Source organism: Pimephales promelas, chromosome 22 (genome assembly GCF_988280905.1).
Source record: "Pimephales promelas chromosome 22, fPimPro1.hap1.1, whole genome shotgun sequence".
Taxonomy (NCBI): domain Eukaryota; kingdom Metazoa; phylum Chordata; class Actinopteri; order Cypriniformes; family Leuciscidae; genus Pimephales; species Pimephales promelas.
The window spans coordinates 28,485,752-28,511,407 of NC_142790.1; the positions used below are offsets into that span (position 1 = coordinate 28,485,752).

Below are 25,656 nucleotides of genomic sequence, written 5' to 3' on the forward strand. Positions count from 1 at the left end.
AGTTATGATGAGTAATATATATATATATATATTTATTATTGTCTTGATAAACTTGTAGTGAAAGATAAAGCTACTTGTAAAAGCTCAAAAACAGACAGTGGCAGTTTTGTTGGATTTGATATTAATATACAGACTGTTTTTATCTAATAGTCATCAGTGTAATAGAGCTGATTTCAGTCATAAGTTAGTCTTCAGCACATGTGTAGTTTATTTGTGTGTGTGTGTGTGTGTGTGTGTGTGTGTTTGAGCAGCTGCAGTTTCAGTTCAGTCAGACTGTGACTCTGACTGATGGAGGTTTTTGTACGACTCTTTATCACTGTGTGAACACCCATTTACTGTTGATGTAGTGACGACTCATACAGTAATAATGTCCAGCATCTTCAGTCTGGACTCCACTGATGCTCAGAGTGAAATCTGTTCCATAATTTGCTCCATTGCCAGTGAATCTAGATGGGGTTCCTGTCTGTCGTGAATTAATTGCATAAATGAGGAGTTTAGGAGCTTCTCCAGGTTTCTGCAGATACCAGGAGAGACAGCCGCCACAACCATACGTACGATCTCCAATTCCTCTGTTAGTCTGACAGGTTATAGTGACTGTTCCTCCTTGAAGAGCTTCTTCTGAGGGAGTCTGAGTCACAGAAACCTGTCCTGTAATTTCTGTGAATGACATTTCATTAGATCATAAGTATCAAAAGCATAAACATAAATCACATCTTGAGTTATTTATAGAGTAAATGAACCTTGAACAGAAAGAATGAGAGTCCAGATACAGACGCTGGTGATCATCGTTCTTCTCATCGGTGATTTACTTTCAGTCTGAATGAAGAAAATCTGTCAGTGATGAAGTGTTAAACTCACAGCACTATAAACACTCTCACACACTGAAGATCTGATCAATATGCAAACACACTCCACATCATTTCCCTGAAGACAGCAGAAACACTGTTTTGTCTTTTAGCGTCTTTGCTAATAAACTTCTGTTTATCATTTTCATAAACACACACTCATGATTTACTTCATGTTATTTTGGGTCGATCTTCTCGCTCTAAACACAGTTTTAATGATCAGTTTCATTCAGACTTTGATGCTGAGAGCATTTAATACCTGTGCTGTGTTTATATCATCCATGATACTGTAGAACAGGTCAAAGGTCATCCAATAGAGAATGACCATCTAAATCTGGCGGAAGGTTTCATAATAAAGCAGGCCAATAGAATTGATATAAATGTGATGAATGTATTTTGGGAGTGAGTTGAGTCTGATATCAGTGTGTGTGTGTGTGTGTTGTTGGTCTCTTTCTCTACTGGTGTGTGTGTTCATTTGAGTGTGACGGAGGTTTTTGTACGACGCTTTCACTAGAATGAAACACTGTGGTGGACTTTCGGTGGAGGAACTGAACTGACGATCAGAACCCGTAAGTCTTTCTTAAATTATATAATGAAACTTAATGATGTGTTTTTAAAAGGAGGTTTAATGTTATTTAACAGCATTCAGCAACAATATTCTTAATTTATTACAAAATATATTATTGAAATGTTTTGCTTATTTATTGTCACATTTTATTATATTTTACTGATTACACACATTTATGCATTTGTAAATTTAACACTATTTTACTGTAATATGCCATGAAATTTCCAGTTAAATCTATTACAACTTTAATGCACACAGTAAAGGAACAAACATTTCACAAACATTCAATTAAGAATTTTTTCTGTAGCATTTTTTGTCTTTCATTTTTAAAATTACAATAATTTTTTACGGTGTACATTCAGTACTAGTCAATATTGATTTAATGGAGAATTTTAAATGTCCTGTAAAAAAAATTTAAATTATATATTTTTCCAATATCTAGTATATTTTTTAATTTATTTAAATGTATATATAATTCAATATAAATGTTTTAAAATATCCTTTTTCATTTTACACAAATAATTGAACATCTTGTTATTGAAAAAATTTAATTAATTTCATGTATTGACTTTATTACAGTACTTTAAAATCATATCTTAACTTCATATATAATTTTGTCAATAATTCCTGGTAAATGTAACTATTGATGGCATTTTTAAATGCTTGGAACAAAAGTTGTTTTAATTTCATATTGTTCTAAAATGTAATATGTTGATCGCAATATCATTGTAATATTACATTGAATGTAGTTTGTAATATTGTTATATTTTCTATCATATTCAGGTTTTTTAAAAAGTACATAATTGTGTCCATAATTCTTGATAAATTTAAGTGCTAATACTTTTTAAAATCCCTGACACAAAAGTTTGATTATACGGATAAAATAATTCTATTTTTAGTCATTGCCATCAGACAAATAGAAATATTTGAAAAATTCATCATTTGAACTGAAATTTTCTGATCATTATGATTGTGAGTCTGAAGAATTGTTCAAAATACAATTAATAATGAAATGATTATTCAGAAAATATCAAATTATTATAAGATTCGCTGCATATCATGTCTGCTTTACAGAACTGATTTATATTTAGAATTACATGATACATTTTTGAGTATTAGTGAATATTGATAAAACTGAGAACATTTAAAAACTGAATTCAGGATATTTGTGGTTTATAGAATGAAAGTGTGGAATTTCTGAAATTATTGTGATTTCTACTACATGAGCGAGTCTGACATCTAACCGTGTGTGTTTCAGCCGGGCCCTCCGTGCCTCCCTCCGTGTCTCTGCTGGTCTCTGGAGACTCCTCCGCTCTGCTCTGCCTGCTCAGCTCTTACTCTCCAAAGGGGGCGACGGTGAGCTGGACGCTGGACGGGTCAGAGGTCACCGAGGGGGTTCAGACCAGCGCAGAGAGCGAGCGGGACGGTCTCTACAGTCTCAGCAGCGTCTTGAGCCTCAGCAAAGCACGCTGGGAAGGCGCAGGGACAGGGCGCTTGGTCTGCAGAGGAACACATGCCGGAGCTGCTCACGAGGCCTTGTTCCTCAAGAGCTCCGACTGCTGATGTTTCTCCAGTGAAGACCAGCGGATCTGAGCCGAGTCACGTGATTTACAGCTCAATACTGAAGCAGTCTGTCAATGTGCTGCCATTGCTGTTCATTCAATAAAGCTTCATCTGAACGCCTTACATGTGTGTGTGACTGCATCATTGATCAGTGTGTCGTTGCACTAAAGTTTCAGCCGCTTTTGATTGATTGTAATAGTTGAGAACAGCTGCATTCAGCAGGAAATGAAGTCAAATGAAGCTCTTGGGGTTTGAACATGATCACTGGAGACGAGCTGCTCTATTCTGAGACGTCACAATCACTAAACCTGACAATGCAAATCACATTTTCAACTGAAACTCACAGTTTCTCTCTTTTACTGGTTCAACCTCTGAACTGGAACAGTTTCACTTCTGCTGATGGATTCATTAGTCCGTTTGTTAATAAGATTTCATCTTTATGAGTTACATGTTGGCTCATCAACGCACACTATATTCACACATGCGAATAAACAAACTGTAATCTTTAATATAAAAAACAAACTATAAATGTATAAATAGTACATTTATATAAATGTATTTTTTGGATGGTGGCGGACTACACCGGTTTGCTGTTTGGTAATCTGGTCTTTAATTTTAAAATTAATTGTAAAATTATATGTAAAGATATTATTATTAAAAATGTTCATCTGCTCTGAAATTGAGGATTGTGTTTTATGATGCTGTTTATATATGAAGGATGAACTTAAAAAAAAAAAATCGATAGACTTATTAAACTGATCAAGATGAACATATTTATGATGCTAGTGATTAGAATGAGGATAATTTTTTTTTTAAACTCAACTATGGTGAAAGATAGAAAAATATCCACTAGTGACGATCAAACGTGTTTTAATTTCCTTAAAAAAGAAGAAAAATTATTTATGAAAACTGTCATATACTGACAAAGCTCAAACTTTTATATTAGTATTATAATATAACTGCTTATTATAAGATCATTTTGCTTTTCTGCATTTTGCTTTAGTGTGTGTGTGTGTGTTTGAGCAGCTGCAGTTTCAGTTCAGTCACTGTGACTCTGACTGACGGAGGTTTTTGTACGACTCTTTATCACTGTGTGAACACACGATCACCCGCACACCTACCATAAGAATCTGTTCTGCAGTGGAAACTCATACAGTAATAATGTCCAGCATCTTCAGTCTGGACTCCACTGATGCTCAGAGTGAAATCACTGTTAGATCCACTGCCACTGAATCTAGATGGAGTTCCTGACTGACGGACATTTGCTTGATAAATCAGGAGTTTAGGAGCTTCTCCAGGTTTCTGTAAATACCAGCTGAAATAGTGTGTCCCAGAATAACTGAACACATCTCTGCTAGTTTTACATTTGATATTGACAGTTCCTCCTGGTTGTTCTGCTGTTATTGAGGGACTCTGAGTGACGGTGATCTGTCCTCTACACTCTGAAACACACAACAAGAAAATACACTCAAAACTTTGACAATATACTTGAAGAAATGAATGAATATCAAACTTGTGCTCCACAAACCTTGAGCAAACGCTGTGAGAGTCCAGATGAAGATGATGATGAAGGTCATGTTGATGAAGATTGTTGTGTGTGTCAGTGATGAAGTGTTAAACTCACAGCACTATAAACACTCTCACACACTGAAGATCGGATCAATATGGAAATGGACATCCTTTATTTAAATGATGCTGTTAATGAAAGTTCAGGAGGAGCTCGTTCAACATCAAATATATCATGTAATCATCATGATTCGCCAATAATCAGTTTTTTTTTCATTAATGATGTTCTATCCTCACTTCATCACTATACCATATTATAATATATATTTTATTGTTAATTTATACTTGAATAGACTAGAGTTTGCTTCAGAACTGATTAATTTTGCAACATTAAAAGTTTAACTAACTCACGTCAACACTGAATTAATTTAAGCTGAATAATGACAGCTGAAACTGGATTAGTTGAATTATTTTGCAACTTTAAAGTCGACATGAAATGGAAGTTGCTAGTCTCTTCTTCCCTATTGTGACGTATAATCAAAAAAATACATAGATATAGAAAAATGATTCACTCCTATATAGACCCTTTTCACATATCCAGGTTTCTCAGAAGCAGAAGTCGTCAGATGGGTGTAATTCTATAGTGGTGAATGAGAGTATACATTAAAAGTTCCCATTTGCTCAAATAGAAAAAGAATAACTCAACAACAGTGTTTTCACAACTATCAAAACCAATAGAGATTGTTAATTGGCAGTCAGAAGAGAGAACGAAGACACTTTTAATCACTCACAGCCATTATAGAAACACACTCAGCAGTAATTTGATGCAAAACAATACTACGTTAAGTGTTATAAATGTACATAAAAAAATTAAATATAAAAACTTGGCAAGATTTACGATACGATGACTATTAAAATACGTCATCAAAGTCTGTGTAAAGGGTCTCGTTTGCCCAAAATATAACCGGAGGAGTTGCAAATATAACAAGTGAACGGGCTTCCCTTGGTATAATCGAGTGAAACTGTTTCTGGAACAAGAACAAATGTAGGGTGGGGCTTGATTGATTGTTTGCTATTGGTGGATCTCATGTGAGTGACAGGTTGCCCCTACTCTTTTTCCTGAAGGACATCCTGGGATTTTTTTATGACCACACAGAGTCAGGATCTCGGTTTAACATCTCATCTGAAGGACGGTGCTTTTTGACAGTATAGTGTCCCTGTCACTGTACTGGGGTGTTATAGTGAGCGCCCCCTGCTGGCCTCACGAACACCTCTTCCAGCTCTTGTCCAGGACCTGACCAGGTCTTGACTTTGACTTTAAAAACAACTGAATCTGGGAGTTTTAGAAAACTCATGCTTGCAATTGGCAGGCAAGACAGAAGAAGCACTTTTAATGTTTAAAATTATGCATCACATTATTTGGAAAGTGTAATTGTTAAACATTACACATTTTATAGGTTCATCAAGATTCTTAAATTGCTGAAAAAAGGATTGGGGTTTGAGGATTGGTGAAAATATTTTAATATGTCAGACCGGGTCTCATCTTACAGGAAGTTGAATGGAAATGCAAACGAGTTGCACTAAAATAAGCTCTATGAAATGGCATTATGATAAGATGTTATGATAAGAGCTTCTGTTTACTCCACTGGATAGGGATTCAGATAAATACTGAAGATTTAGTGGATCTGGACCAAATGTGAACGTTTATGAATCTACTCTACACTTTCGCACTGTACTCCCTCTTTTAATGCACTTTAGACATTGCACACACACACAAAAATAATAATAATAATAATTTAAAAAAAAAATAGTTAGGAGAAGATAGGGATTGAAGAGATGTAGGGGAAGGTTATCATATATTATCTTATTATCATCTTATTATATCATTTTTTTTTATACAGGGTTGACAATGGCAATTGGTACATAGGAGAAAGGATAAAAATCGACTAATACAATATTGGCAATATGGTGGTAGTGGGGAGTGGGGGTGGTGATGGTAATGACAATGGTAATAAATAATAAATGGTTACTTTATTTATCTATACACACACATACCAACTCACATACACACTTAGATCAAACACTTAAATCACTCTTATGTCACTTCTGGAATTACATGCTCACTACTGCACTATTTTGGTTTGTAATATGCACGTCTGACTGTCTAATAATAATAATAATAAAAAGAATCTAGTCTGCGCAATTGCAATTTAAAAGAGAAAGCCTTGTTGTTTTGAATTTTAATACAAGTTGAATTAGCAGTTAGAAAGTAAGCAGCTGGTGCAAGTCACCTTTAGTTCAGAATTCGTTTTGGTTGAAGAAAATAGTGTCAGAATAAGGTCAAACTGGTCAGTAATAAGTGAAGCTGGTAATTCTGAGTTGTTTAATCCTCCTCTGCTGAGATTACAAGAGATTATGTATTTTATCTTGAGTTGATTTATTCTAAGGTGGCTGGAAGTATGTTGTAGTTCTTGTGTTTCTGCTCATCACATTTTCGTCTTTCATTCAGTGATTCTGTTTGTTAACAGCAGGTGTTCATCAGTAATGCTTAATTATCACTCTGGGCTTGATTGGTCTTGGAGTTCTGGTCCTAAAAACACCTCTGACACGTTCACATGTTTCATGAGTCCAGTAATTTGCAAATGCAGAATCAATGGAAATGTTAAGGTTGCGTATGCAAAGTCATAGTGCGAGTAGGTTATTGTTAGAGTTCAGACTGTAGAGCTCAGAATAAGATCAGGACGATCAGTGGACAGGAGAGTTTTGCAGAGTGAGTGAGTCAATGAAATATCTTATTCTGAAGCGTCTATTTGGTATTTAAGTTGTTAATTGATGATGCTGTTTTCATTACTCCAAAAAGGTGTTGAACATTTCCCATCCTGACCTGAGATTGACAACCAGCGAATCATCAAGAAACAGATGTGAGATGAAGACACTGTGGCTGCCACTTCTCCTGAGTAAGTCTGCAAACTGACTGAAGTTTTTACTTACTTAACCCTATATTTGCTGAGAGGACACACACACATATAATACTGCAGGTCAAAAGTTTGGATAATTCAGATAAAATAAGGGCTTTTATTTGATCGAAATACAGTAAAAACTGTTAACATTTCACCATTTTAATATCTTTTCAAATGTAATTTATTCCTGTGATCAAAGCTGAATTTTCAGCATCAAATTACTCCAGTCTTCAGTGTCACATGATCCTTCAGAAATCACTCTAATATAATGATTTTATTCTGATTATGATCAATGTTGAAAACAGTTGTGCTGCTTCATATTTTTGAATGTAGCAGCACAAGTCATCTTTCAAAAACATTAAAAAAAAGGTTAATTATTCCAAATTTTTGACCACTTATTTAACACTTTTTTTTCTGGAATATTAAATATCAAAAGGACACCTTGCATGTCTCTTAAGACTTTTGCAAGGTTCAATGTACATTTATTAATTTACTATCATGTTGGACAGTTGTGCAACAGTTCCTCTCATGATCAGCTTTCATAGTTTGCATTTATAGCTTCCTGGAAAAACTCCCTGGCTTGCCTAAAGTTTGCATAACCATGCCTAAATGATGAGCAATATTCCTTAAATTTGCATTGTTTTCACAGTAACATTCATAAATGTTGAACCATTAACAGTTCTCTAAGCTTCAAATGTGCTTTGTTGCAAAGTTTGATGCCTGTGCAGTGAGACAACATTAACTTTTATTGAAGATTTGATCTATGAAGTATTTCTAGATATTTTACCCGGATAGTCACTCTTAGAAGAAATGGTTCTATTTAGAACCAGAAATGGTTCCATCCCCCGCTTCATATATGGAACTCCAAAATTGTTCTATATAGAACCATTTTTTTTTGGGTAAAAGGTTGTATTGGCCATGTATGGAATATATAGAACCCAGAGGAAGCCTTTTTTTTAAGAGTGTATAGAACCTTTAAGGGATTCCAAATACGTAGCGCTGATAGAACCTTTTAAGGTTCTATATAAAACCTTTTCTTCTAAGAGTGTAAGACAAACTTGCTTAACCCTCTGGTGCTGTTCAGTCACTTTTGACAGAAAAAAAAAAATTACATTTTGATTTTGTAAAAAATGTTATGTCATCAAAATGGTATGATACTTGGTGACTTTTGTGGCACTTGCTCTGTGAACACAATTGTGGACATGATTCGAAAAGGTTAAACGGTCTTAAAAAAATTATTCACACTTGTACTCCTTTAATGGTCACAAATAGGCGCCATAGAAATAAATGGGAAATACAAAAATACAGTAATTTTTAGAGGGGTGCACCGTGCATTCAACAAATCAGCTGCAATGCAGGGAAAAAAGTGCACATTAATGAAGGGGTTAATTGGAAAAAATATTAGACAAAATGTATGGGATAATTAATTGTATTAAAAAAATTGTGAAAACAAATGTATCATAATTATTTCATTGAAATTACTTGGTATCATTTTTGTGGATTCGTGTAAATAGGGATCGTTTTGACAATGTTGTCGTCTATACGTGAAAAACTTTCTTGTTATCGCTATCATGTAAACATGTCCCAAATTTAGCAGATTAGTTCATAATTTAGTACATTACCATCATGTGGAAACACTGTCCACTATTGAACCAACCAAAGATTTTTTTATAAAAATTTAGTATAGCTAACAATGACACTAACATTTGTATAGCTTTTCTTTACATGTTAAGTGTTAGCGATCAAAATATGGTATAGTTACATCCATGAAATTTCAATAATGGTTGTTTTTATATTAAAGCAAATTATTACATGCAGCAGATTACATAAAAAAATTACATATATAGTTAAAAAGTTACATTTGAGGTGTTCAGACACTTTTGACTGGAAGGAGTTTGAGTGTGATCCCAAACTGAGGAGCACCAGAGGGTTCAGAGAAGTGTATGCAAATGTTACGACAGCTTGTTTATCAATTGTTCATATTCAGGCTCAGTCATATGGGCGGAGGAAGATTATTTTTTTATCTCCCCCGACGCCGCATGGAATGGCACCGGACTCAATCAGTCCAATGGCACATTGAATGACACCGGACTCAATCGGTATAATACCACATGGGATGAGGCCAGGAACCACTGTCAAGCCTGTTACAAAGAGCTGGCGACCATCAACAGTAAAAATATCCACCTCATCGTGCAGAACCTCTCTTTGGACTACTGGACTGGGCTCCGCAGGAGCTACAATGGCACAATCCCATGGTCCAGATGGTCCAATGGGGATCCTGTTACATATCAAAATTGGTACCCTGGTCATCCTCTACCAAATAAAGTAAAGAAAATGATTCCTATATGTTCCTCAACTACACAAAGTCCACTGAGCACCCTAATAACTACTATGGCTACTCCAGTGACGAATGCCTCAACCGAAACCCCAACACAAACCACAACACAAACCTCAACAGTAAGTTCTCCGGCAACCTTTCCACAGTTTTCCACATTATCTGAAACTAACAACACAGATGTGTGTCCTATACTGTATAACGTCCTGGAATGCTTGAATATGACATATGAAGAGCTTGAACGTACAGTGCATGAGTACTCATCGGTCACCCCTAAGACCACAACATATAGCACCACCACCAATCCCACAACGTACAGCACCATCTTTACAACAACTGGTTATGAGACACAGAACACCACGATGAATAGCACCACCACGACAGAGAGCACCACCGCCAGCAACTGCATCTTCGAACCCGAGCCAGATACTGAAGTGTACATCGAGGACGCCTGTGTGGTCCTGCTCAGCTTTGGCATGTGGAAGGAAAAAAATTGCAACGAAACTCTACCCTTCATCTGTTATGATAGTAAGGACTTTGTTTTGGCCCAGTTTACACCTGGTTTTAAGATGCGTTTTGGTCGATCGGATCTCAAGTAGACGAGGGAGGCCCATTCCTGTTTAAACTTGGTGTGCAAATCTCTCGCTTTTGTCCACTTTCAAGCACTTCTGTCCTGATTTCTTCGAGGGGAGGGTCCATCAGTGTGTAAATGTGTGTGGGCTTTTTCAAATATTTTGATCTAATGGACGAAATAAGCTCACACAATTTAAAACTGAATGTGCAGGAATGGTGAGATAACATTGTGTTTGGTACGTTTTTCCCCTTTTTACTAAACTTGGGCCAGTCGCTGAGAGTTTAAATCCCATCTGGCTAGCGAACTTCCCATAATGTTTACGCATTAGATCAGTAGACGGTCTTGGCTATTTTACACTATGAAAGCAATCCGGTTGAATGCATTTTACGCTATCTGGAAATGGTTGAAAGTGGACATAACATTTTAGACATAATTTACTAGTGCTGTAGCGGCGCGTCGATGACGTCGATGATTCGACGTCAAAATTGCGTCGACGTCATATTTTTGCGTCGACGCTTCTTTATTTATTTATTTTTTGCATGTTCCCGGCGGTACAGCTTGCCACACTCACGTGGGAGACCGAAACATTGCAGAATAGAGGACGAAGACAACTAGAAGTGAATGTGCTATCCATTAAATGAATCACACACAGTAAACAAACCCTTAAGAAAAAAAAATTGCAATTTAGACGCGCAAACTGGGTGTCGGTGTGGTGAGAAGTACAAGCTCGGGCAGATTCGGCTTGAAGTCGTTCCCGGACGCGGCGCCGGACGCGCTGTTACAAAAAAAGGCGTACACACAGCCAGCCACAGTCTTCCTGGTCTTGCGCACCCAACGCGTCATTTTTGCCGTGTGCACACTCGCGCTCGTGCGGACGTGTCGAGTATAAACAAGGCTTTACTCCGTGTCAGCACGCGCTCTGATCAGTAGGTGCACAAACCTCTCCCGATTAATCTCCATCAGTAGCAGCCTCCGATCGCACCACTAACTCCGCCTCCGTTTCCCTCCTCAGCTGATAAAAATATTTAAACATTCTCTATGATAAAAAATGTTTGTAAAAACTATTTTAATAACACGGTTTTGGCGGTTGTAGAGTTATAATGATGGTGTTCAAATACATAACATTAGACTAACGTCAGCCAGCTTATAGTATCTTGATTCAGTATGCTAGTATTTATTTGGGATATTGTTTTTTTTTTATTAATTGAGCAGCAGAAAAAAATATTCTTTGTATTAGTCGTCCAATTAGTCATTAGATTAGTCGACTAATCGATAAAATAATCGCCCAACTAATCGTTTAGTTAAGAATCGTTTACCCCAGCCCTATAATGTACACCCGTATTAGTATGTGAATGTGAATGAATGAGGCTTTCATATGTACTACTGTACACCCACAATCAGGGGATATTTAGCGCCATCCACTTGTGATCAAATCGATCAAAATGAATCTTAATACCAGGTGTAAATAGGGCATAAGAGCACAGCATCATATTGTAAGATTTATATTGTTGACACTCTTACTCTTTTAAAATAAAGGTCCCAAAAAGGGGTTTTGATAGTGATGCCAAAGAGCAGGGGTTCCCAAATTTTCCATTTCAGGACCCGCCTAGACAAGTACATATCAAGACAAGACACACCAAAATATGACAGAAAATAATAATTATATTTTATAGCACAACTCTTAAGATTTCAATACTAATCGATATGATCAATTCTTCATTTACAGACATAAAAAATGTAAACAGCGCAGTGATTGGAGTGACTGAGTTTCTTCTCATTAATAATGCGACATGACATCATGACTTTTGCATAAACATACACGCCACTTGTTATCTATACGCATTTTGAGCTATCCGCGTGTATGCGTGTTGGGGTAGGTCATATATTTATATATACAGTAATGTAACGTTAAGTCAACGCCGGTGTTCATAAACACGCTGAAAACATGCCAAAAATGGAAATACAAATTGGCGTGTCATACATATGCCATTTCACGAGATCAGTTTGTTCTATGGCATCACGCCTCCTTTGGTAACCTTTTATTTTAAGAGTGCAGTCAACTTGTATGTTTCTGCTGATATGCATTGTCGCACTTATCTGTCCGTAGACCAATTTTATGGGCAAATAGAAGTTTCCGATGTGACCACAAGTGCAGGCAATGTGAGCTGGAGTACTCCACCGGGTAACATCACTCACTACAAAGTGGAAATCACTTGGAACCAGACCAAACAGACGTATAATGAGACTAACCAGTATAAACAACTACTGGATCTGACTCCAGGAAATCTCTACGAGGTTCAGGTGTTTCCAGTGAAGTGTGGCAGGGATCTCAAACCACAGAACATCTCCTTCTACACCAGTGAGTAGTAGGGGTGTAACGGTACATGTATTCGTATTGAACCGTTTCGGTTCGAAGCTTCCGGTTCGGTACGCATACAAACCGAACGATTGCTTGGACCATTTTTCCTGCCGGCAAAATTCGTGCTGACGCGGCCAACACAACGTTGCGCAACATCAAATGGCAAGCGTAATGAATGCAGAACGAAACTGCGCTATAAATGTGCTTCACGGATCGTTTATCAGTTCGGACCAGCAACATCTGTGCAGCGCGAGCCGATCTCGACCAAGCGACACTGTTACTACACAGCGCTAAGAGATCCGGTAAAGAAAACATTTGAATTCGCCACTCGGGTAATAACATCGCTGCGAGATCTAGTGAGAAGCGTTCACATTTCTCCGTTATTAACCGCAGATCTCTATTAGATCAAACAGCGCTGTCATGGAAACCAGGAGAAACATTGTGCCGTGAATGAACTATACTTTACGTCCACAGACCAGCAACATTCACCATGGATTTAATATAGTAACACTAACTGGAACCAGTTTGGCTGGAATGGTGAAATGCTTTCAAGTACTTCACACATCTTTTACCAGCACTTCAAAATTCAAATATTATAGCCTATAAATAAATATATATTTAAATGTTATTTTTAATGTGATGACCAAAACATTATTTGTTCACCCTTCAAAGATGACCCCCATTTATAAACCTGAAAGTTTTAAGATCTAGGAAAACTCACACTTATTTAAAAATATTTTTTCTTTAAACAAATAGGAAATTTCTCTGGCATTTCTTTCTTTTTGCTGTATCGAAAACGTACCGAACCGTGACTTTAAAACCGAGGTACGTACCGAACCGTGATTTTTGTGTACCGTTACACCCCTAGTAAGTAGACTTGGACTTCAATGTGCACAAGCTTTCAAAGTACAGCACAAATATGCACAGTAATGTACAGTCAATCACCATGAGTTTATGTTGTGATAATCACCAGCTGACTGTACATTATCTGGCTTATTACACGGCTACTCGCAATATAAATAATTGCATGGACAGAGTTTAAATAGTTTTATAATTATACCTGCAATCATCAAGAAAATAGTCCATTACAACATACAAAACAATCAAGTATTCATGGTATTTCCACCATAATAACTGCAAGATGGTTTGTTTGTAAAATTGACCAATCAGAATCAAGTACGAGAGCCGTATAATAAGATGCAAATTGTATGACTGTTGTAAGATCTGGTATGTTTGTCAGAATTGATTTTATGTTTACTTATCCTTATTTAAAGTGCCCTTATTATGCTGTTTTACCTTTGTTTTGGAGCCTCTTATATTAGGTTTACATGCATGAAGTAGATGTTCGCGGCCAGCCAATGAAAACCATTATGCAAATTCATTCCAAACCTCATGCAGGAAGTAAGACTGGAATCACTAGACTCTTTTCAGACAGTTCAGAATTGCTTCTTTATTTTAGGAAACAATAATCTTTGAACCTTTTACAGGTGAAACTCAAAAATTTGAATTTTGTGCAAAAGTTCATTTATTTCGGTAATTAAACTTAAAATGTGAAACGAATATATCATATAGACTCATTCCATGCAAAGTTAGATATTTCAAGCCTTTATTTGTTATAATTTTGATGATTATGGATTACAGCTATGAAAACCTTTCCACAATATTCTAATTATACCATTATAGAATTTTTTTAATTATAACAAATAAAGGCTTGGAATATCTCACTTTGCATGTAATGAGTCTATATAATATATTAGTTTCACATTTTAAGTTGAATTACTGATATAAATTAACTTTTGCACCATATTCAATTTTTCGAGTTTCACCTGCACAAACAGCTGTATTACACATTACCTGAAAGGTAATATCCCGAAAAAGCATAATGGGGCACTTTAACACATCTGAATGCCATTCTGTAGACCTATGCAGTGGCTTCGTCTTAATCATTTATCAAGTCAGTTTCTTCATTTTCAACATAATGAGCTGAATGCTGTTCCTCTTTCAGAGCCTTCTGATATTGAAAATCTGACAGTCGTGAGCATGACAACTGATACTGTGAGCCTCAGCTGGAGTAAATCAAAAGGAGACAGAGACGTCTATTCAGTACATATCAGAGGGATGAATTCAGAAAACGATCAAGCATGTGAAAGTGAAGAGTGCACTATCACGGGTCTAACTCCAGGAAACAATTATACATTCACAGTTACAGCTATCGTGAATAAGACTACTAGAAGTGCGCCAGTGAACATTTCTGACGTTTACACCAGTAAGTGCAGAACGATTCATGCTTGACAGTTTCATGAATTAAGAACATCATTAACTATGTTTACAGTTGCAAATGTAACTTTATTATGCGCAGAATTAGAATGGTGCATAAAACTTTTGCGAATTTGGCCTTTTAGAACCATCAAACTTAGTCAAGTTAACCATTAATGCAATCACATTCTCTTTTGAGACAAAGTCACGAGTTGTTTGTTGTGCATTGCAGATTTATTCAATGTGTTTACATCTTTCTTCTGATTAGATATTAGCGCATAAGGTTTTAAACAGTTTTTTTTTTAATATATGCAGAGTCATCTTGCCTGCATTTCCACAAAGCCTTTTTTATGTGATAACCTAAAATTATAATAAAATAGCTATTGTCAAAGTAACAAGCATTCCTGTGACCGGAGCTTTTCAAAAGCAGTGCAACTAACTGATGTGGATGTTTTTAATTTACTAACTGCCTTTTCTTTTGGTATTTATTTTTCAGGGCCTTCAGTTGTCTTAAACTTAAAGTCAGCAGACAAGGACAGCACAGTCATAACTGCCAGTTGGACCAAACCTATTGGTCATCATTCAGGTTACAAATATTATCTTTACAATAGCAGCGACTGTGCTACCAGCAATTGTTCAACAAACGGCACCATTACAACAGATACATTCATAAAAGTGGAGAATAAAACAGACGGCACCAAGTATTGCCTGTGTGTGGCAGCACTGACAAACAATAACACCCTATCAGGAGAAATGGTTGTAATCCCAGCATACACAAGTGAGTCTCATGCTCAGTTATTACATCGAGGCATTTCATATCATGCATATCAATTACAACTGACACTAATGCTAAGCTCATTTGTTAAAGTTGAATGTGAGTTGACTGTCAAACAAGTGGAAACTATTTCCACTATCGAATAAAAATTAAAACAGGAATTACAATTTTAATCTCACAATTCAGAATTTGTTTCTTGCAATTTTTTAGTATATTTTGCACAATTCAGATGATTTATTGCAATTGCAGTTTGGACTTTTAATTTCACAATTCTGAGGGGAAAGAAAAATTTGATAAACTAACAATTTCAAAAGGTAGTTGCAACTTTTATTTCACAAATCTGACTTTATTTCTCACAACTGAAAGTTTATATCCTGCAATTCAGATTTTATAACTCAGCTGTTTTTACAGAATTGTGAGACAAAAAGTCACAATTACCTTTTTTAATTTTGAGTTTATATCTCGCAGTTCTGTTTTTATTTCTTGCAATTTTGAGTTTATATCTCAAACTCTTTTCTCAGAATTTATTCAGGAATATACAAAAATGTATATGAAATACACTTATTTTATGCCAAGTATACTGCAAATTTACATATGTATGTACTTCATTTAAATACCCTTCAAAACTAATTTTGTACTGAATGCACTTCAGTTTTACAGAATTTTTAATATTTGATTGTGCTAAAGTGGAACTATTGCAAAGTATACTTTAAATATCTTGCATTTAAACAATGACAACGGTCACACTGACTATAGTTACTAATATAGAGATATAAAAACAAATTTCATGCTTAATATTTATAAATGTGTGAAGTACTCCAAAACGTTTAATAATGATATTTATAGTCTCAAGCAATATGTTAAAGGATTTTTAGTACACTTAGAATTACGTAAATAAATTTATTTTAAATACATTTCGGTATAGGTTTTGATTGGAAGCAAAAAAAAAAAAAAAATTGGGTTACTATTCTTTGGCTAAAACATGTGTCCATAAACAGCCAAAGGAGTTTTTAGATGTGAAAAATATTGTGTTGTCCAAATGAATGCTTAGATTTGTTCAAGCCTGCATGACATTTCCTAAATTATGACTTTTCTTCTTTTTTTCATGCAGAACCAAAAACCGTAACACTCTCTTTGACGTTCTACAGCAACTCCATTACAGCCACCTGGACAATAGATGGGAATTATCAAAAATTCAACTTGACAATAGATGGACTAACTGACAATCTAATGGATACTAAAACTACTACAGACAAAACTTGCACTTTCACAGGCCTGAAGCCAGGAGTTCAGTACAAAGTTTCAGTTGTCACTATTAATGGTATTCTGGCAAGTGAACCTGCTACAGGATTAAATTACACTAGTAAGGAATTATTACGTTGCGATGATTTTTCAGACTATTTATCCAGCCCGATCTCACTAAAGTGCGCATCTATACAACGAATGTTATTTCTGGTGCCATTTCTGCGCAAAAACTTTTTTTGCGTGTCTATGATACGCACTTTATGCCGTGTAATACGCACCCTCCCTAATCCAACCCAAGGGGCTTTCAGTGCGTAGCATATGCATGCAAAAAAACAAACATTTTTGGCGTATAAATGGCACGAGAAATAACATTCGCGGTATAGATACGCACTTTCATGAGACTGTGTTTATCCACTTGCTGCAAATTACTGTAGTCATCAGTTTTTCCTTTCAGCTGTATAACATCTCACAAATCAATTCACAGCACCTACTGAGCCCGAGTGGGTAAACGCCACCTCTGACGGTAACAAGATACACGTGACCTGGGGACCTCCAAAAGGTTCAGCAGGGGCCACAATTAACTATTCTGCGACCTGTGGCTCTGCTTTTTGGAGAGAAAATACGACTGCAATTGATACGACATCTACAAAGCACACCTTTCCTAATTTAAAATCAGGAACAAGATATACGTGTTATGTCCATGTAGTGGCGGGCAATTTGACAAGTAAAACAGTCACTGCTCATGCAGACACAGGTAAAGAGAAGACATTCAGTTTTGTGCAATGATATTCTAACATGACGTGTTTATTTGAGCTGAGTGTATTTTTGCAGATTTCTCGATGTTTAAAACTATGTTTATTTCCAGAGCCTAAGAAGAAGACACTGACCCTCACAATGTTGTGTTCCTCTGCAACGCCACTTCATTGTGAAAATTCAACAACTCAGGATGAACTTTTCAGGAAGGTGAAGAGTTTCTCAATGACTGTCAAACTTGTTCTTTGACAAAGCAACTTTATAGTAACATTATTATCATGGAAGTAGGGCTGGGCGATATGGCCAAAAAATCATATCTCGATATTTTTTGGTCAAATGGCGATATACGATATATATCTCGGTACTTTCTACGTTTTCTATTTAGATAAAGAAAATCTTTATATTAAAAAAAAATAATATATATATATATATACAGTATATTCACATTTGGCCCAATCCTACAAACAATGTTGATATTGAAGGATATGGAAACAAATATAATATAGGCTATGCAATATATTATGTGCAAAAAGCTTTTGTTTTTATATTGACTAAAAGCTAAACTAAAAATGAAAATAAAAACAAAAACACAAACTAATTATATTAGCCTGCATTTGATTACGCCATTATAATCACTTTCATTAAAAATATATACTTGTAGGTTTAAAATTCCACATATGGCACATTTATTTTCTCCAACAACAAATATTTTAGCAATATGTTTATTTTAGTCAGAATTATTGCGTACTACGTAGTAGTAGCCGGCGCTCGTTCAAGGAAGCATGAATTTTAGCGGAGATTCACTTGCAGAAGCTCGTCCTCTTCTGACATGGACATATTTGTTGTGAAATGGACATATTTGCTTTACTTTCTAACATTTACAGATGGAGAATATGTGAAATGTAAGTTGAGCACTGAGGAAAGCACCACATCTCAAACGCATTAAACAGCGCAAGTATATCTGTCAGTCAGCAACAGTGTCTGTCAGAGCATTTGACAGGGCGGCTATATCAAAGTGACTGTTAACTATATCAACTATTGTTAACTATATCAAAGTGATTTTGACGCAATTAATATAAGCTTGTGTCATGTTTAGGACAAATTGTACTACGTAGCCTAGCTACTTTCACTGCAGCAGCTCACACTGCAACCTCCGCTATTTTTCAGATGTGCTCATATCAAACTACTGTATCGATATAAACGGTATTGCCTCATTCCATATCGTTTCAAAAAATATAACGATACATCGTACATATTCGATATATCGCCCAGCCCTACATGGAAGTAATGTAGGCTACACATAAAGAAATACCTGATCATCCCTGTGCAGCAGTTATATTTAGATTAATATTGTGAAAATTAATTAATTTGCACTATTGATGACAAAAGCTTAAACCTATTATCTTGAAGTCTCAATTTAAATGAACTTAAATAACTAAAATCAACTAGAAAAGTCAAGTGAAATCAACTAAAATGTCCTTTCTGTCTTTCAGCTGAATAATACATTTACAGCCAAATTTAAAGAGGATGTCCACTGGAAGCTGAAGTGGGTGGACAGGAACCCGATCGATCCTTAAAGCAAAATTAGGTTTGCTGGATATCCAACCAGTCACACCTGTTGTTGTTTAACAAGATTAAAAAATGAGTATGATTTATATCTAACTCTGACTCTTATTTCACAGAAAACGATGTCCCTTGAATCTCTGTGACGTGGTCATGGCAACATGTTTTTACATTACGTAACTTACATAGCAATTTTAACTGTTTATATGCTATAAAAGATTTGAAGTCATTTTAATATAATTAAATTTGAAATGGCTTGTAAAGCCAATTTGATTATGCTTCAAAATTCAAGCCTGCAACTGAACGCAAGTTTTCCAGTTGACATGTTTCACAATAATTAGGAGGAATATTTTGTGTTTGAGTGTCCATTGCCAATATGATTTTCTTTCTCTTTTTGTGCATTAGCGGACTATAGCTTTTATTCAAAAAGAGGAACAAAAAGCAATTTGTCAAAGAGCCAACACTATTTGTAATATACAATGCCAGGTTTATTAGACGCAGATTTCTTTGTGGGGAAATGTTTTGGTCCTTAAGTTTAGAAATCATACTTTTTTCTAATTTTATTTTTTATGTAAAAGTGCAGAAAGATTGTGTCAAGCGTTAGGGGATAGAATATAGGGTTTGTATGGTATAAAAAAAACATTATGTCTATGGAAATACCCCATCCAACATGAACCCAACGTTGTGTGTGTGTTGGTTTAAGGGTGTCTTTAGCTTCTTCAAAGATGATCTCTGGAGTTTGGGCCTATTTTTAGTTTATTTTTCTTATAGCAAATGCAGACATACGCTGTGAATAGTGTGGTGTGATGATATCTGATAGGTGAGGGAGCTATATCATTCTTGTAACATTAGCAAATATTATTATCAAAGACATTTACTTGCTTCATGTGAATTAGTTTTAATATTCATGATGGATTATTGTAAACTATTTTTGATTTTTTGGGGATTGTTTTATTATAAATAAAGCTATTATTACACATGGGTTTATTCACTTTATTCTACTCTACAACCATAAGTTCTCAGTATAATTACTTTCTTTCAGACTTTTCTCTCTTCTCTCCAATCATAATCTAATAAAACACACTGCAAAAAGGGATTTTCTTACTCTGTGTTTGTCTTCTCCCAGTACAAACATTCTTAAAACAAGATACATTTACTTAAAAAGATATTAAAGGGTTAGTTCACCCAAAAATGAAAATTAAGTCATTAATTACTCACCTCCATGCTGTACCAACCCCGTAAGACCTTCGTTCGTCTTCGGAACACAAATGAAGATATTTTTGATTAAATTTGAGAGCTGTATAACTACCACATTGGCTCCTAAGGGACTGCCTCTTGACGGCCCAGAAAGTCAATGAAGAAAATGTTTAAATATCCCAAGTGACTACCGTGGCTCAACTATATGTTTATCAAGCGACGAGAATACTTTTTGTGCGAAAAAACAAACAAAAATAACGAGTTTATTCGACTATTTCTTTTCTTCCTTGTAGGCCAGAACGAGACTTCCTTATAGATTTCCACGACGCATGCGCGAGAATTGCGATCTGAAGTAGTGTAAGCTGGTGTGAGCAGATCGCAAATCTCGCGCATGCGTCGTGGAAATCTAAGGAATTCTCGTTCTGGCCTACAAGGAAGAAAATAAATAGTCGAATAAACTCGTTATTTTTTTTGTTTTTTCGCACAAAAAGTATTCGCGTCGCTTGATAAACATATAGTTGAGCCACGGTAGTCACTTGGGATATTTAAACATTTTCTTCATTGACTTTCTGGGCCGTCAAGAGGCAGTCCTTTAGGAGCCAATGTGGTAGTTATACAGCTCTCAAATTTAATCAAAAATATCTTCATTTGTGTTCCGAAGACGAACGAAGGTCTTACGGGGTTGGTACAGCATGGGGGTGAGTAATTAATGACTTAATTTTCATTTTTGGGTGAACTAACCCTTTAAGTTTGGTTTTTACTGGGTGAAAAAAATCTGCCAGTTGGGTCAGAAAAACCAATCCTGTTTTCCCTTTGAATTAAGTTAATTTTGATCCTTGCCATTGTGTAATAAAAGTCCTGTATGTTTGGGCCATTTTAAACTGCTTTACAGAAGTAATTCAAAATTATAAAAACAACAAACAACAACAACAACAAAAAAACAAAACAAAAAACGCTTTTGAGCGATTCTATATCGTGAAGTAATGTCGATGCTGAATTCATTCCCAAACCAAGGACCTAGAAATTTTAAATCTTGATTTGTACATGTCTCATTAGACGGCTGCATTTATGAAAAATAAACACCTAACCCTAAAAAAATTCTAACAAAAGGTTTCTCAGCTGTTTTTTGTTGTATTAGGTGTCCTAAATAGCATACTAAAAGTTTACCAAAGTTTGACCACTAGAAAGGTGTAATTTTCAAGATGGGGTCTAAGATGGACAAGAAGCCCTTAAAATATCCTACCTCCTTCATTATTTGACTTAGCAAAGTAATATTGGTGTCTAACCCCATTTTTTCTGTGTCTATGAATCCATTGGACTTGTCTAAATTGCACTGACATGATTACAAACTTATGGAATATATGATTTTGTGAGATTACTGTAAGGATTTATCTTTGTTTGGGGTGAACCAGAGATGTAAACCATTTAGCCTGTCATGTTATTCCTACGCAGTACGTGTTTTTGGACACATACCCTTTTTTTGCTAAAACACAGACTTTGCATTCAATGTAAAAATTATTGCACCCAAAAGTAACTTAAATTGGATTGTATAACTCGGATCATAAAAAAAATCTGAATTAGCCCGAACAGAGGCCTGTGTGTGAACCCCCTAAAAAGGTCACTCATTTCAATTTGAATAAGGTAATACATGTGTAATGCATCCTCTATAGATGTTTTTTGAGTATACAGGGGGCATTAAACCCAACAAAATTAAATGCACAATTTTCAGCAATTGACATTGTTGAATTAGCTTGAGGAAAAAGTACACTCCAAATGCAATTTTGACCATGAGTCATGTTGTTATAATCCAAGAAACTTTCCCCATTTTCTGTAAAAACTTAAGAGATGGCTCTGATGTGGTTGAGGTTTATCAGAAGGTAGCTGATGGAATCAACAACGCAAGTGTACAAAGAGCCGACGATGATGTTCCGCTGGTGAAATAGTACTCAAAATGTCGACGGTGTCGAGAATAGTACATAAATAAAAAAGACATTAAAATCCAACAATAAAGCTGAGCCACCAAAAAGAAGTGGTCCTTTCAACAGCCATGCTGATATGATATGAACAGATGAACAGAGTCCATTCTTGAATGTTGTCACAATCATGCAGATCAATGGGCTTACTTGACTCTTTGCTCTACAACCTTTTTAGCAAGAAAATCGTTACCGCCAAATCATTTGTTACCCCAGAACGTCTGCCTCCAACTGAGTACTCAACCAAATACCACTGCCAAAGAGTTTACTTCCAGATCATGGTGTGGATTGGAAAGGAAAGTGTCATGAACACAGTGAATTAGGGATGGAAACTGCTGGACAACCAGTTCCTGCTAGTTATGACCAGTAAGACTGCTGCCCCAGAAAGCCTCCTGCAGATCGATGATACACTGTAATTGCACAACTACCTGCCGAACACAACCGTGCAGTTGTAGGGCATATGGACTACCATGCATGCTTGCTTGTGGACTGTCAAGTTAGGAATTGTGAGAATCACTATAATCAACCTCTATGGGAGGAAGAGTGTGACGACTAATGGTAATAGTCACAGTACAAAAAAGTATAAAAAATAAACCAGAATTAGAGGAAACAAATAGAAAAAGATATGTATAAATAAGAAAAGTATAAAAAAAAGAAAAGAAAAGGAAAAAAAACACTCATTATAAAAAATATTAAAAAATAAGACAAAAAATTAAAAGGGGTTAGTGGTACTGAGCCTTCACGTGGCAGCCCTGTTTTGACTAATTTTACAGTGCCACACAGTTCTAATGAATTTATTCATTATTGGAATTAAAAGAATTGTTATGAACTACAGAAACCACCAACACTAGGCAAAATGGTATGACAAAGGAGAAATATGCAATTACTTAAGGGAAATTTTACTTATTTTTCGCATAAATATGCTTGTAACCAATTGCTTTAATATATAATAGCACTTGAAGTCACTTATCTACCATGCAAATATGCTAATTATAATATTACATGGCCAAAACATGTATCAGGCACCAGTATTCCTGGTCTAGGAGGAATACAACGGAGTAATGGTCATTTTAAAGACCTGACGGCTGCCATTTTGAAAATGGGGCCTTTCTTGGAGTCAAACTTTGGTAAACTTTTAGTATGTTTTTAAGTACATCTGATACTACTATAAACCACTGAGAAACCTTTTGTTAGAATTTTTTTGGGGTCAAGCCATATTTGCAGCTGACTACATATCTGGTGCAACATGAGCTGCCATCATTTTAATAAAACTGTTACACTGAAAAGCAGAATGTCACCATCACAGATCTTGCTGTAATATCCAACACTTCCATCTTGTGGTCTATTGCTGTAATGCCACAAGTAAACATTGACAGAAGACATACTCATTTAACATAGTTACAGTAAACATAACATCCACATTGGTAATATACCACTATTCCACTGGTTTCACTCATCTCTTCAAATTCAGCACAATCGTACTTTGGTAATTTGCATTATTTATATTTAATTAAAAATCCATTGCTGGATTCAGTTCATGTCATTAAAATGTCTCTCTCGACAGGCAAGCAAATGTGAAATCCTGGTTTATTCCAGAGAAAGAACATCAGACCTTCTCCCAGACTTTCTGAACGGCATCATGTCGGATATAAGGTTTTCCTTTACATGTATTTTTTGGGGGGATTGTTTTATTATAAATAAAGCTATTATTACACATGGGTTTATTCACTTTATTCTACTCTACAACCATAAGTTCTCAGTATAATGACCTTCTTTCAGACTTTTCCCTCTTCTCTCCAATCATAATCTCCCTAATAAAACACACTGCAAAAAGGGATTTTCTTACTCTGTGTTTGTCTTTTCCCAGTACAAACATTCTTAAAACAAGATACATTTACTTAAGAAGATATTAAGTTTTGTTTTTACTGGGTGAAAAAAAAAGTCTGCCAGTTGGGTCAGAACAGTGTGTGATAGCTCAAAGTTAACCCAGGGTTATCATCAGAGTTACTGGCCGTTCAGACATCTGTCACCACTACTAATCCATAAAGCATTCAAAACGGGAGTGTGTGCTTATTACACTCCATAAAGTGCGCATGCACGCGAAAACTGCGTTTCATATCTACACGCAAAAAAACACATATATGACACGATAATGTAGGAACTCGTGGGTAGGCCTACGGTTTATTAATCCGTGAGCATGATGAACAGTTTGAGAATTCGTGAGTAGCCTAAGGTTTATAAAATGAGTGAACGGATTGCAAAACTGTCGACAAAGATTGTCAACAGATTTCAAAAAATCAAACATATGTTGGACGTGATCTTACGTTCGCCATCGAGGCGGTAACGTTAGATATCAGCAACTATCGTCTTACAGACAAACTTTGACTTTACAAAGTTCGGAAACACACATTACACAAAAACATAACCACTTAAATTGTATTAACTCACCTTTGACGAAGTGATCACTGCACACACGGGCATTTTCCCATTCGGCTCCTCCCGACCGCAGACGTAGGTTTGCAAGCCGTTTTTTCCAGTAGTTTTTCGGTCAATTTCTAGCATTTCCCCGCTTATGAACAACAACTTTTGGTAGACGATAAAAACTCCTCGTGGTTTGATCGATAAACGACGCCAAACATAGGCATTTTGAGTGTGTTATTAGTTCTTTCTAAATACAGCAAACTTCCTCCCCTCCATTTGTATTTCGCGCCATGGCAATGCAGTGGCGTGTGACGTCATATTTCGCGCTTCAGGGCAGTGACGAGTACGTATACATATCAAATAACCATATATGGTCATTATTATCATATTTAGTAATTGTTACATAATTATGTGTAATTACTATAATAGCTAGGCTATTATTAAAAAATTACTAGTAACCCGAACTTACCAGAGAAATTATACAGCCCAATGTGGAGTGAAGGTTTGAAAATCGTATCCTGCATTGTTGGTATTGGTGATGGTAATACTTCATTTAAATACATTAAATACAATTTTATTAAATTCTTTCAGTACTCCCCAAACTATTATTTTCATAGGTATAGAAAACTTTAGGGAATGTGAGCCATGAAAGTAATTTACATGTCAGAATATGCAGATTTCATGCATAAAGCCACATTATATTGCAACAGCTTTGGAGATTGTAAACGTCCGGGAGACTTCATGTCGAAGAACAAACACAAGA

The 25,656-nt window shown here is 35.8% G+C and overlaps 1 protein-coding gene, 1 long non-coding RNA gene and 1 gene segment (V, D, J or C); 2 read left to right on the top strand and 1 right to left on the bottom strand.

Annotated features, from left to right (window-relative positions):
• Nucleotides 1–251: 251 nt before the first annotated feature.
• On the bottom strand, nt 252–25,188 carry LOC148969641 (Ig kappa chain V region 3547-like). The segment is given in 3 exon segments: nt 252–657; nt 741–816; nt 24,921–25,188. Coding segments are annotated over 3 exon segments (534 nt in total).
• On the top strand, nt 793–3,099 carry LOC120488466 (uncharacterized). Its single transcript, XR_016149303.1, has 2 exons — nt 793–1,414; nt 2,672–3,099. It is a non-coding gene; the product is annotated as an uncharacterized LOC120488466 (long non-coding RNA).
• LOC120488042 (fibronectin) lies at nt 7,182–20,279 on the top strand. The gene is made up of 11 exons (XM_039684512.2): nt 7,182–7,256; nt 7,343–7,439; nt 9,430–10,305; nt 12,459–12,710; nt 14,716–14,976; nt 15,463–15,744; nt 16,853–17,104; nt 17,471–17,740; nt 17,852–17,949; nt 19,233–19,327; nt 19,422–20,279. The coding sequence occupies exons 2-10, from the start codon at nt 7,409–7,411 to the stop codon at nt 19,314–19,316; spliced, it is 2,406 nt and encodes an 801-aa protein (XP_039540446.2). The 5' UTR covers nt 7,182–7,256; nt 7,343–7,408; the 3' UTR covers nt 19,317–19,327; nt 19,422–20,279.
• Nucleotides 25,189–25,656: the final 468 nt, after the last annotated feature.